At 46.7% G+C, this 14,289-nt stretch overlaps 1 protein-coding gene across 1 annotated transcript in view; it reads left to right on the forward strand.

Moving 5' to 3' along the window:
• The window catches only part of TG (thyroglobulin), a 275,160-nt gene that overhangs the window by 69,225 nt on the left and 191,646 nt on the right, over nucleotides 1-14,289 (forward strand). The window contains exons 24-26 of the mRNA XM_064384611.1: nucleotides 162-277; nucleotides 2,991-3,099; nucleotides 9,302-9,487. Coding sequence (XP_064240681.1) covers nucleotides 162-277; nucleotides 2,991-3,099; nucleotides 9,302-9,487 — 411 coding nt within the window. The remainder of the gene's footprint in view (nucleotides 1-161; nucleotides 278-2,990; nucleotides 3,100-9,301; nucleotides 9,488-14,289) is intronic.

A 14,289-nucleotide genomic window follows, 5' to 3' on the forward strand; every position in this document is an offset into this window, starting at 1 on the left:
TTGTGCACCCATGTATTTGTGTGTGTGTGTGTGCGTGTGTGTGTTTGTGTGTTTGGGCATGTGGGGCAGGGGCAGGGGCAGGGGCAGGGGGATGTGTCTGTTCCGTCCTCAGCATCCTCCCCAGTACAGCCAAGTGAGTGACTGTCTCATGGTGCTTGCAGATTGTGCAGAGGACGAGAACTGCGGCTTCTTCACCATGTCCATGACGGAGCCAGAGGTTTCCTGTGATTTCTATGCTTGGACAAGTGACAATGTTGCCTGCATGACTTCTGAGCAGGTGAGGTGGGGCAGCCCCATGGTGGTTGTGCCCTGCATCCACTCTAGGCCAGACATACTCTGAGGAATGGGGCGGCAGCCTGGCCAGGTGATGGAATGAGGTTGTCGAGAGCTGATCCTCTGTTGCCTCCATTTCTTCAAAGTGATGAGACTTTGGGGACTTGAAGCTATGATAGGCCAGGGACAGATCCAAGATGAAGCTGGAGTAAGGAGTGTCTGCCTGAACTGTGTAGATTCCTGATGAGTCAGTCAGGAAAGAACTGCCTGCCTATCAGGCAGCGTGGGCCAGAGGTGAGAGGGCCCTAAACACCACTGTCCCTCAGGGTCCCAGACCCCAGCGTGCCTACCTACTGTAGAAATATAACATAATTGTGGTTGGCCAGGCACGGTGGCTCACATCTGTAATCCCAGCACTTTGGGAGGCCGAGGCAGGTGAATCACTTGAGGTCAGGAGTTTGAGACCAGCCTGGCCAACATGGAAAAACCCTGTCTCTACTAAAAACACACACACAAAATTAGCTGGGTATGATGGTTCTTGCTTGTAATCCTAGCTACTGGGGAGGCTATGGCAGGAGAATCGCTTAAATTTGGGAGGCGGAGGTTACAGTGAGCCAAGATCGCACCACTGCACTCCAGCTTGGGCTGCAGAGCGAAGACTCCATCTCAAAACAAAAAACAAACAAACAAACCATAATTGTGGTTTAAAAAGAAAAAAGTTAAATATTAGAACCACATAACATTGCTGTTCTGGGAGTCAAAGTTTGTAGAGTATTGGCAATTTCATGTGGAATCATCAAATTAGGATAATTAGCACCTGTCCTCCTCAGTGAAAAACAGGAGTCTCCTGTCTCCTAATTTCCTAATTCATAAACACATGCCTCTCTCCTTTTTACTCCTGGTTTCTAATGGATTCTTTCAGAGAATTTCTGTGCATTTATAATGGTGTTTTTATTTGATTGTGTGCTATTTTTATAATAGATATTCTTCTCTACCTTGATTTTCTCATGATGTTCATCTTTCTCTATATATAGAGTCTTGAAAAATAAGCTTCTTACTCGCATTGGAGCATATGAATCTATTTCATGGATGTGCATAATTCACTTGGCATTCCCTCAGTGGAGGTCATGGAGATGTGTAGTGGCTTTGCAATGTCACCCACGCTGGTGCATTTCATTTCCCTTTACCCATGTGCTTGCATGTGAGAGTGTCTTCATAAGTGACACTGCAGAAGGGCATGGAGGGTGGACCTTGAATTTCAGGGCTCTTGAGCTGGGTTCTGTAGCTGCAAGATATAGGGAAGAGGCAGGGAAGGGTCTTGGGTTCAAATCCCAGCTCTGCTACTTGCTTGTTGCTATTTAGTGCTTTGGAGCCTCAGATTTCCCCTATGTTATAGGTCTAATAATGGCACCCACATCACTGGATTGTTGTGAGGATTGAATGAGGTCCTTCATGAAAACGCTCACTGAAGAATTCGGTCGCAAAATAAAGTCTCATTGACCATTGTTACAATGATCATTGTTGCTGCTAAATTATTATCATTCCCCATCAGGTCTGCAGGAAATTCCATCTCAACCATTATTAAGGCTTCTCTCCAGGGCTCTGGGCTCTTGGTCCTAAGGTGTTGGGGTGGGGTGGTGATGGGAGGGCCTTGGTCCTTGGTCATCAGTGGTTAGCCACACTACCCAATGCCAGGGCCCAAAGTCCTCCTCAACTCCTCTGCTTCTGGCCAGGCTTGGGGTATGAAGAGGGCTCTACCAGCGCTGGAGCCATAGCATGTTGGGTTTAGCCCCCTCAGGTCCATCTGACATCTTGTCCCCTGCCCCAACTGGCATGGCCACAGAAGGACAAGGTCTCTTGCTACACAGGACCTCATCTCGAGTTCTTCTCAGGTCTGTAGGAATCTCTTCTTTCTTTTTGCTCTCCAAGACCCTTCCTCCTCTTTCTGCAAAGCAAGAAGAGCTGTTGCCTTCAAACAGCCTTGCTATAGCCCCTGTCCTCCAAAAATTCCCACAGGAAACTCAAAATGTGGCAACCTTGACGGTGGAGGCAAAATACTGGGAATAAAATACACAGGTTTATCCTACATCATCCACATAGCAAGACTGCTGAAAATAAGTCAGGAAGAGAGATCAAAGAGGGCCGAGAATGGCAAGAGCTCTGGAAGTCTGACCTCACTCACCATCTCCAAACTTAAGAACTGTCTTCATGATCTTCCCTGGATAGAAACTAGGGGTCTATCAGGTCTTTCATAGCCAGCTCCTGCCTCTCTATCCTCTCCCATCCTCCCCACTCATAACCGAAGTCCAAAAATTACTGAACCTAGTTCTGAAAACACTCATGAAATTCTGGGTCTCTGTGTCTGCTGTTTCCTTTGCTTAAACTCAACCCTCCCTTGTTGCCATCTGGCAAACTCTTATTCATACGTCAAAACCTCACCCAGATTCACTTTTTCTGGGAAACTTTTCTAGGTTCTCTTTCTCAGTAGAATCAATTGCTCCTTCCTCTCTAATTACCTCTTCTCTAATTATATGTATCTTTGCAGTTAACACTCTGGGCTGCAAGTTATTGCTTAAATGTCTATCTCCTCCAATAGACCAGGAGAAACTAACTTACCTTTGTAGCCCCCATGCCTAACCATGGTTAGGGCTGGATGAATGTTAGTTGAGTTGAATTATTAAACATCACAGGATAATGGAGCACCTTTCTATCTACAGAAACAAGATGCATTGGGGAACTCGAAGGCCACCAGCTTTGGAAGTCTTCGCTGCCAGGTGAAAGTGAGGAGCCGTGGTCAAGATTCTCCAGCAGTGTATTTGAAAAAGGGTAGGTTGGTCGGGCTGGTTGGCTTAGGGCTGCGGTGGCTTCACATGGTCATGTTTGGAGCTGGTTTCCAGCAGGTGCATGTGGGGAAGGGCCGGACTGTCCCCCTCCCCACTCTACACCCTCAGCCTGGCTTCTCCAAGCTCTATCCTTCAGCAGACTCAGCACAGCACACTCCTCAAGCAGGCACTGATCTCCCCTGTGACTGCAAAGGGATTTCCACGTCATTCTCCTTTGTGCCATCAGATTTGATCTCATTGCAATCTGGCAGGGATTGGGAGCCTCATTCTGCAGGCAGAGCTGAGTTGCAAAGTGGACGCAAAGCCACTAAGTGAAGGATCTTGGCAGAACCCGCTGAGTTCAGCCCATGCTGTCAGAAAGGCCCATGTGGCCCGTGAGGCAGGGCAAGCCGCTTGCAGGGGCCTGGGCGCTGGGCTCCCTGCAGCCGCTCCTCCCAGGCTTCCTGATTCATGGAGCTTCTCCTTCTTCTCACTTTAAGCTCTACCCTCCCAGGACGTTTTTCTCCCAGCAAACCCAGGCCCTGGAAGGTGTAGACCCTGAGTCAGTAAATTGGTGTCAGGCCAAGATCCAGCCTTTTTTTTTTTTGAGACAGTGTTTCACTCTTGTTGCCCAGGCTGGAGTGCAATGGCACAATCTTAGCTTACCACAACCTCTGCCTCCCAGGTTCAGGCTATTCTCCTGCCTCAGCCTCCCAAGTAGCTGGGATTACAGGCATGTGCCAGCACGCCCGGCTAATTTTGTGCTTTTAGTAGAGACAGGGTTTCTCCATTTTGATCAGGCTGGTCTCAAACTCCTGACCGCAGGTAATCTGCCTGCCTCAGCCTCCCAAAGTGCTGGGATTACAGGCATGAGCCATCATGCCCGGCTGAGATCCAGCCTTTCTAATCAACTCTTAGCGGGTCCCTGTGCTGCTGGTCTGGGGACCACACTTGGAGTAGCAAGCTGTATAGTATTGTATAGTTTACAGCTTCCTTTCTCATTCATCTTTTCATTTCACACTCACGGAAACTTGGAGAAAGGCACAAAGGGGATCCCAATCCCCATGGACACATGTGGAAGCGCTCTAGGCTGCTGCTGGCACGTGGGAGAGGTAGCAGCTCTTTCCCTGGAATCCTGGGGCCTGCGCTTTTCTGCCCTGCCCTGCTCACCTCCTGCCTCCCCTCCAGCAGGGTAGAGAGGAAACGTGCCAGGAAGGCAGGCCATGAGCTCTGAGCCATGGCCAGGCTCTGCACTGTGCCCTGTGGCTCCTTCACAGCTGTTAAGGGCTTCAGAGTGAGGGATGACAGTGGGGCCCACCTGCCTGTGTGTGGCTCCTTCAGAGTTGTTAAGGGCTTTGGAGCGAGGGAGGATGGTGGGGCCCGCCTGCCTGCGTGGATCCCCTGCCCTGCCACATGGGAGCTGCGTGGTCTTGAGCCTGTTCCTCGACATCCTTGGCTTCAATTTCTCCTTTGTAAAACAGGAGTCAGAGTGGACCAAGGTCATCAGCAGGTTGAAATGAGGTGACAATGTGTGAAGCTGTTAGGACAGGGCTGGGCTCACGAGGAAAGCTGAGCAAGTGTAGAACATTTCTGTATTCACCTACATTCCTGCTAAAAAGCTTCCTGAGGGCCCGAGGCCATGGCTGCGCACCAGGTGAGAGCCAAAGGGGGCTCGACCTGGGACGTGGGGGTTGGGAGAAGGGGAGTGCAGGTTCACTCTCTGAGGTTCGTAACTCAGGGAAAGTTGCTTGGGGCTTCCAGCAGCTTCAGACTTGTGCCTGGAAAAGCAGCAAGTGAAGATGCCACAGCCTAGGCCCAAAGCGGCCCCGACCTCGGTAGCAATCGCCAGCCCACAGCAGGGACAAGTGTTTGTGTTTTTTTCCCTCTGGTCCTTCTTTCACCTAATGCCTCCATCCCCACTTCACAGAGAGTTTGCCTGGGAGCTTGGAGTCTCGCAGAGCTCGGATCTCTCTAACTATGATCAGGGTCACTAGGATTTCTGCCGCAATCTTTATTCCAATTATTTTTACTGTCTTTTCTTTTCTTTTCTTTTCTTTTCTCTACTTTTTTCTTCTTTTCTTTTCTTGAGACAGAGTCTCACTGTGTTGCCCAGGATGGAGTGCAGTGGTACGATCTCAGCTCACTGCAACCTCTGCCTCCCCCGACGAGTGGCTGAGACTACAGGCGGCGCCACCACACTCCAGCTAATTTTTATATTTTTGGTAAAGACTGGGTTTCACCATGTTTGCCAGGATGGTCTCAATCTCCTGACCTCATGATCCACCCGCCTCGGCGTCCCAAAGTGTTGGGATTACAGGCGTGAGCCACTGCACCCAGTTTTCTTTTTAAATAACAAAACATAGGGATTGTTTTCTAAAAATAAAAATCGAAATAGAACAGTAACCCCTACCAAAAATGTCCTTTAAAGTAATAACATACCGTTTTATGACATTTTTTAAACTGCAATTGTATTTCTTTTTAAGTGTTTGTTACTCTTTTTTCAACATCACACAGAAAGTTGTAGTGTTTGTTATTTTTATTTTTCCTCCTTGTCTCTTGAAAGTTTATACTTAGGGGAAATATTACAAAGGAAATTGGGAAAATTTCTTGTTGCCAAACTAAATCAAGGGCAGAACTATGTTTTGCTTTTTTTGGTTTGTTTTGCTTTTTGGCTTACAGCAAAAGGTGCACCAGGCAGCCATTCTAGCCCTGGGTGGAATGGAGGGGGAGGGGAGGGGGAAGGGGAGGGGGAGGGAGGAGGAGGAGGAGGGGGAAGGGGGGAGGAGGAGGAGGAAGAAGAAGAGGAATAAGCTGGGTCTGGCTTTCAACTCCCACCTCCCTCTTCCTGGCTCTGTCTCTGATCAGAAGCAACTTTTTTATTTCACTTGAAACTCAGTTTCTCTTCTGTAAAATAGGATTATGTTGCAACTGAGGAGGAAAGGACACGTTTCTGAAAGTCGCCCACACACGTCCTCAGCTCCCAGTAGGTAGTTAGTTAATCATGTCCATTCCCATCCCTGACCTTCAGTAACCTGGAAGGTGAAACGAAAGAAAGGGTCAGAGTCTCAGAGCTTGATCTGTTACCCAGTACCATCTGCTGCCTACACACACTTAATATCTGTGGCGTTCAACTTGGGGGATGAGCTGTGGGGTTTTTCAGAATCAAAGGATGTCAATGCCCAATAGTTGTTTAGAGATTGTCTAGCCCAACCTCTCATCTCACAAATGAGGTCTAGGAAAGGGAACCATTTTACTACACGAGACATCAAAATGGAACCTCCCCTGAGTCTGAAAGGCCTTCCTGGCCTGCTTCATTGTCTAGGCCTCTCCCATTGTGTGGGGCAGCTCAGCACTGGCACTGCCGTAAATAGTTACGAGAACTCACGCTGCGATAAGCACTTTTGTAGGCACTGTGGATGCGTTGGTGAGCAAAACAGAATCACTGATTGATAGAGGAACTGACCCAGCAATAAGATCAATTCAGAGGGTGGTAAGTGCTTGGATGAAAACAAAACAGGCCGGGGAGGTAAAGATGGGTATGAGCTGCTTCAGGTGGTCTGAGAAGGAATCATGAGGAGGGGACATTTGAACTGAGATCTAAAGGATGAAAAGCAGCCGCCATGCCAAGTTCTCAGGGTAGGTGGTCCTGTCTGCCACCTGCCCTATGTGGAAGATACAAAGGTGAGCTGAGATGTGTCCTGGATTCCAGAGTAGCACCGTCCAATGGAACCTGTGGCAGTGATGGAAATGGTCTACAAATCTGTGCTGTTCATTAGTCACTTACGACTACTGAGCATTTGGAAGGTGGCTATAACAACATTAACTTTGATTAACTGACAGTGATTTTTAAATAGTCACATAAGGCTATGATTATGGCGTCAAACATTGGAGAATCACATGCTGGTAGGGGAGGCTGACTCTCTCAAGTAGCTTAAATACAGAGAGAGGGACAGTGGAGGCTTTAGCACAGGCACAAATGGAACGTATGAAAGATCAAGGGAGAGAGAGATTAATTCTAACTGTACAAATGCAGAGATGGATCCTTCTAATTCAGCTGAGCTTTGGTGAAGAATGAATTTGCCTGGCATAGTTAAGGCATTCCAGAAAGAAGGGGCTGAGTGAGCCAATGCTTGGGTGGAGAAGATGCTGGTTTTTTGGAGATGTGTAAAACATCTGCTAAGCATATGCTAAGTGGCAGGCTTGTTGTTCGCCCTTTTATATACATGGTGTTTTATTTATTGTTTTTTTTTTTCTGATACGGAGTCTCACTTGTTGTCTATATTAGAGTGCAGTGGCAGGATCTCGGTTCACTGTAACCTCTGTCTCCCAGGTTCAAGCGATTATCCTGCCTCCACCTCCTAAGTAGCTGGGCCTACAGGCACACGTCACCATGCTTGGCTAATTTTTGTATTGTTAGTAGAGACGGGGTTTCACCATGTTGGCCAGGCAGGTCTTGAACTCCTGACCTCAAGTGATCCACCCACCTCTGCTTCCTAAAGTGCTGGGATTACAGGTGTGAGCCACTGCACCTGGCCCCAGTGTATGTTATTTTGTCTGCTCAATGTCTGTGAATATTACTTATTATCATCCTCATTATGCAGATGGGAGGCTTGGGAGGCTGAGAATCCAAGGAATTAGGAATTTGCTTGGCAGGGTACCCTCAGATCTGTCTGATCTGAAATTTGTGCTCTTGGGTCTCACACTGAAAACCTCCCTATGACCCCCAGGTTTGTGAGTCAGATAAGACGTGGTGATCTGCAAGGCTGACAGAAGGTCAGAGTGATGAAGGGTGCAGGCCCTGGTGTCCCGTCCACCACCCACTGGCTGTGTAAACCTGAGCAAGACAGTTCGGATGTTCAGACTTTTCCTTAAATGGAAAAAGGGCATAAGAATGGGCAAACATTTAGGCTATATTGCTCTATCTATTCCTAGAAAATCTCATGTTTGCAAAATGATGCTCTAAAATTAATAGGGCTGATTTGAAAACTAGAGTTAGGTACAGGAAACCCAAACCATGCTGCTTTTAGGTAGATGAATGGGAAAAAACGATAACAATTCTACTTAAAAATGCTAGAACAGTTTTTAAAAAGATGTGTTGAATTTATACTAAAGAAATGCTTCATGCGATGGCTCATGCCTGTAATCCCAGCACTTTGGAAGGCCAAGGCGGACAGATCACGAGGTCAGGAATTCAAGAACAGCCTGACCAATATGGTGAAACCCTGTCTCTACTAAAAATACAAAAATTAGCCAGGCACGGTGGCGGGCACTGTAATCCCAGTTACTCGGGAGGCTGAGGCAGGAGAATTGCTTGAACCCGGGAGGTAGAGGTTGCAGTAAGCTGAGATTGCACCACTGTACTCCAGCCTGGGTGACATAGTGAGACTCTATCTCAAAAAAAGAAAAAAAGAAAAAAGAAATGCTTCTGTAAATGTAAAAGGACACCGTAGCTTGATAGGGAGGGCATAAGGAAGGGTTGAAGCTGCTGAGTTCCGGAGATGGGCTAGTCGCACAAAGGGAAGGGAAAACTCTGCAACTGTCACTTTGAAGACGGAGCCCCTGAGTGGGGCCAGTCCCAGGCCAGAGGAAGAAGGTGGGATCATAGGTGTTGTGTACAATGCTGAGTTCTTGCAGTTTGCTGCATTCAGCTACATCTGTCTACACAGCGTTCCTTTGATGATGTTTGGTGGCACAGGCAATGACATGCTGAGAAAACTAGGTAGAGCAAGCAATGTGACTTCAGCATTCCAGTGGCCAAGCTTCCCTGCCGTGTGTTCAGACTAATTGGTGTGACAGAAACACATGGGATAGCAGAGCAGGGCAGTGGAAATTAAATGAAACCATGTAGGAAGAGCATGTGGCACAATGTCTGTGTATACATTTACAGCTCGAAACATTTTTGCTGATAATAATAAACATAATAATATATGGCCATTTTCTACACATACCCTTTGGACCCTTGAAGACATGATGGGCATTTATCCCGATATCCCAGGTTTGGGGCCATGGCCTTGGGTGGCCCCACCCTCCTCATGCACAGGCACATCCAGAAGCTTTGTGGCACAGAGAACATCTCATCTTGGCCCACAGGCTGCCTTGAGCACAGTTGCAGCTAAGTCAACAAACTGTCCTATGAGATCAGCAAGCTCTGTCCAAGTCTACCATGTTTTGAGGTCTTTTAAAACTTTGTTCTCTATTTCCCCCAGGCCAAGGATCCACCACAACACTGCAGAAAAGCTTTGAACCCACTGGTTTCCAAAACATGCTTTCCGGATTGTACAACCCTGTTGTGTTCTCAGGAGCCAGTCTGACCGATGCTCACCTCTTCTGCCTTCTTGCATGTGACCGTGATCTGTGTTGTGATGGCTTCATCCTCACACAGGTCCAAGGAGGTAATGCTGGCGGTGAAGGCCAGGGCCTAACAAGGGATGGGGAACACATAAGGATGCAGAAGCAAGACACACAACGTGGAGCTGCATGGGGAGTACAGTGAGAGTTCCTACACCCAAACAGAAGGCGATAGTCAAGTACGAAATACACACACGATACTCACATTCATATTCCACACCTTACACACTGTGCTGGCCCCTTCATGCTGTAGGACTGGTTTATTCCTCACTGCTGTCTTTAGGGGACATTTCGCAAGCTCCATTTTACACACCGAGAGACCAAGGCTCGGATAATTTAAATCTTTTGCTCATGGTCAGACACATTGCAAAGTTATAGAGCCAGGATTTGATCCAAAGTATGTCTTCCACAGCACCTTACTGTCACCTGTGAAGCCTGGACTAGACATATTTGGTTGAAACATGTGTTAGCTCATTGCTATTTCCCATCATTCATTCAACAATTGAGTGCCTACTGCATACCAGGTCTTGTAATCAATATGCCTATCATTTTCAATAGTATCTCAGCAGTGGGGATGCATGTCTGTCTATGGAAATAAACTCATGGACTCAGCAGTGTAGCCTAGTGGTTGGGAAGGGACTTTGGTTTTATGGACCTGGATTCTAGTCCCTGCTGTCACTTTCTGGCTGTGTTGGACAAGCAATCTTGGACAAGTTGCTTAAATAAAGTTACACTTCCATTGTTTATAACATAGAGATAATGATACTCCCTATTGGACTAATTGTTATAAAGATGATGAGTGTGAAATACTGCATATAGCTTTGGCTCCTGGTGTACCATTGATTGTCTAACAAGGACTTAACTGTTTTATATAAAAGTCAACCCTATTTCTCCTTAGCAGCAGCACCCTGTAAGCGACTATGTGACTGGTCACATTAAATCTATGAAAAATTCTTATTAGAAAAAATTGAAATAATCAGATGTATCTTGTTACGGTTCTCACCTAAGTCAACAGGAGACTCTAATCGATCACCATGTATGTGCAACTGAATGTGCTGGGCATTAGGAATGGATGAAAAAGGCTTGGGGTCTGGTGGGGGAGGCAGTGTGCACTGTGAAAGGGAAATGACCTTTCCTCACTTACTCATTCCTGCTGGCATTCAGCAAACATGTTTGGAGCACTACTCGGTGTCAGGCTCGAGAACTAGGCAGTGTGCAATGCAAGTTCCCAATGAGGTAGAGACGTAGAAGCCTTGGAGTGTGAAGGAAGGGGTTATCAAGAGGATGGTCAGGGAAGGCTTCCTGGAAGAAGAGGAACTTGGGCCAGGCTTTGTGGGGTGAGCAGTATTTAGATGACAGGGTAGGGGGATTTGGTTCAGAGTGGGTGTCCTTGTGAGCTGAGCTAGAGACAGAGAGACCCCAGTTTTTCTGAAGACTATTAACTGAGACATGGAGCTGATCAAGAAGCAGGTGTTTTTTGGTTTTACCTTCAGGGCTGTCACTGCCTCTAGCATCTACATGATATCTCCACTGTGCTCAGGGTAGAGGGTGTCTCCTTTTGAGAAGGACTAGCCTTGCCTCCCGTGTACAAGAGCCTCTGGTCTCACCTCGGCAGGGCCATGCCTGACATAATTTGGATGTTTGTCCCTGCTTATCTCAGGTTGAAATGTGATCCCCACTGTTGGAGGTGAGGCCTAGTGGGAGGTGTTAGGTAAGGGGTGTAGATCTCTCATGAATGGTTTGGTGCTGTCCCTGTGATAGCGAATGAGTTTTTCTTGTAAGATCCTTAAAAGTACAGGGAAGAAGAGATGACATCCTGGGCTAGGGCCATAGCAGTGGAGAAGGGGAAAAGAAGGCAGATTCAAAGCATCCTTAGGAGGCAAATTCAACAGGACTTTGAATATGGGGTTGAGGAAGAGGTATCAATGATTATTATTGGGTAACTAGCTTGTTCACCTGTGTGTGGCAAAGAATAAAAGCGATCAGATGTCCAATTTGGCATTGGGAGAGGGAGATTTAGGAAGGTCATGAGTCCATGTGGGGTATCCTAAGTTTGAAGCGACTTTGAGACATTCAGAAAAAGTTGGCTGAGTTTTTAGAGGCAAAGATCCAGAGCTCAGAAGGGAAGTGTGGGTGGGAGATATAAATGTGTGGATTACAGTTTTGAGATGATATCAAAGTTAAGAGTATGGATGGGATTTTCTAGGAGGAGTGTGCAGAATGAGGAAATAAAGGGGGATGGAGCCCATCCTGATGAGCAGCTATGTAACAGGTAGAGAATCTGCAGAGATGGAGAAGGAGCAGCCAGAGAGGGAAGAGGCGACGAGGCTAGTGGATCCTCACGAAAGCCAGGGTGGGAGAGCGTTGTGTGGTGAGGAAGTTGTCAGCAGTCTTGAGTGCTGCTGAGAGTTCAGACAAGGTGATTCCTGAAAAGTGCTGAGTTTAGCTCACAGTGGTCAAGGGTGGCTAAAATGAGAACTTTTTGGGGAGTGGTGGGGAGGGAACACAGATTAGAATGAGCTGCTTTCTAAAATTCCTTCTAGATTTAATGCTCTGTGATTATGTGATGTGAATTCCTGTCAGTGTTTAAATAGGAAAAATATGTTATACGCACACCCCCCCCCATATTTCTCTTGATGTATATCTATATTTAGAAACACCATAACTCAAATCCAGGATTCCTCTTTGAACTAAATGTATTTTCTGAGGATACCACAGTTTCCCCAGATGCACGATTACTCACCAGACCATGTGATTTTTCAAGCTGGAAAGGTTGATTTCATTTTCCTTAGGATCATATATGGAAGAATGTTTTTGTTCCGTGGAGCGGTAAGCCCACAAAATCCTTTTTTCCTTATTTCTGGCTAGCAGCTTGCTTGCTTTTCCCTCCAAGTTTAACCTGTGATCTGTGAATTATGTTGAACCAAACACTCACCTCGCAATGCTGAAAGTCAAGCCTTCTTTGAGAAACACCTAAAGTATTGGGCAGATGTTTTCCCCAGTCTTGTCCAGTGGGCACATCTGGAGTTTTAACTAATGAAACTTTGGCTGGACCTGCTGATGACCAGGAACAGAATCTCGCTACATCCTTTACCACAGCCTGGAAAGTCATTTAACTCTGGTGGATTCCCCTCCTTTCCTTTCTCCCCTCCCAGCAAGTCTCCAGCCTCCTCCAACCTCCACCCCTCCATGGCTTTGTTCCCACTGAGAGTTATTAGTAAAAATTCGTGGGGCTTCTGAACTACATTTTAGTGGAGGCTGCTTGGAAGTGGGGCTCTGAGGGCCTTGAGTGGCCTCAGGGTCACGGGAGTGTAACTGAAGCTAAGCTGGCAGTATGTGACCAGCAAAGTGACTTCCAGCCTCTCCCTGGCCCCCACCTCTCAGGCACAGCCTTCTCAGGGACATTGGGTACTAGTTAAAGAAGAAAGCTGCATGGGTTTCTCTACTGAGTTCTGAGAGCAAAAGGAAAAATGCACCCTGCCTCTTGTTAATTCCATCATTGTTTCCTGGCTTTTGAGCGAGCCAGACCGCAGTGATCAGCCTTCCTCGAACTCTCCCGGGCTCTGAGTGTGCCCCTTGCTGGTGCTGCCCTCACGCTCTGCAGTTGGCCTTCAAGCCTGCACTTTGCTGAGGCTCTTTTTTTTTTTTTTTGAGACGGAGTATCACTCTTGTTACCCAGGCTGGAGTGCAATGGCGTGATCTTGGCTCACCGCAACCTCCGTCTCCTGAGTTCAAACAATTCTCCTGCCCCAGTCTCCCAAGTTGCTGGGACTACAGGCATGCGCCACCATGCCCTGCTGAGGCTCTTGCTGCCTGCTGGCCATTCAACCATTTCTCAGCTCCTAGAAAAATCATTCTTCCTTTCTGTGCCTCAGTTTCCCATCTGTAAAACAAGGTGGTCTAACTAGGTCAACATTTCTCCATGATGCTCTTTGCAAACACTTATGCCCAAATGCACGCCACCCCATACACATGACCTACCAAGTCAGAAACTCTGGCTGATACCTAGAAATGAGCATCTTCAGAACGCCCCTGCATTTCTGATGTCATCAGTCTAAGCATCCTTGAAAACCACCACATTAGATGACCTCAAAGGCCATTTTTAAAAAATGTAGAGATGTTACTGCTGCCGGTTTTATAACTACTGCAATTTTACAGTGGCCAGCAGAAGAGAAAAGGACACAGTGTGAAATTCTTAGGCCAGACATCCATGAGTCACCTGCTCTGGGGAAGTTTTGGAGATAGAATCATTTACAACTAGATCCGGATTGGACATAAATTAGGAAATTAGAATGAGGAATGAAGTAGGAGTTGTGGGATAATATATTGCCCTTTTTTTTTCCAGAAGAGTCTGAGAAATTCCACTACCTAAAAGGGTTATTTATCCAAATGGCATAGATATAAATTATAAATCTAAATATACTCAAGCAGCTTACTTAACTTATATGAGACTCAGTAGTTTCCTCTTCGGTAAAATGGAGATCATAATGTCTATAAGAATTAATGGAGTTAATATGCTTAAAGAACTTATTATAGTGGCTGGCACATGGCAGATATAAAAAACATGTGAGTTACTTGAATGTATCCAACTAAAATCACTATCAAATTCCATTAGCGTGGGAGTAGGTCTTCCTGATGCTAAACAAAGTTATAATTTTAGGGTAGTGTTTTAAAATTGAGAGTCAGAAGACATATGCAAGACAAGAGAGTCCAGTGTCATCTCCCCTAGTTACAGATTTCTTTCCACCATCCTAGCCATATGGACACACAGTCTCTGCTTAGATACGTCCTAAGACGAGGAGCTTGCTTCCTAATAGGGAAGTTTGTGTCATTGGTGCATAGGTCT

Source organism: Aotus nancymaae, unplaced genomic scaffold, assembly GCF_030222135.1.
Source record: "Aotus nancymaae isolate 86718 unplaced genomic scaffold, 86718_ANA_hifiasm-v0.15.2.pri h1tg000036l, whole genome shotgun sequence".
Lineage (NCBI taxonomy): Eukaryota > Metazoa > Chordata > Mammalia > Primates > Aotidae > Aotus > Aotus nancymaae.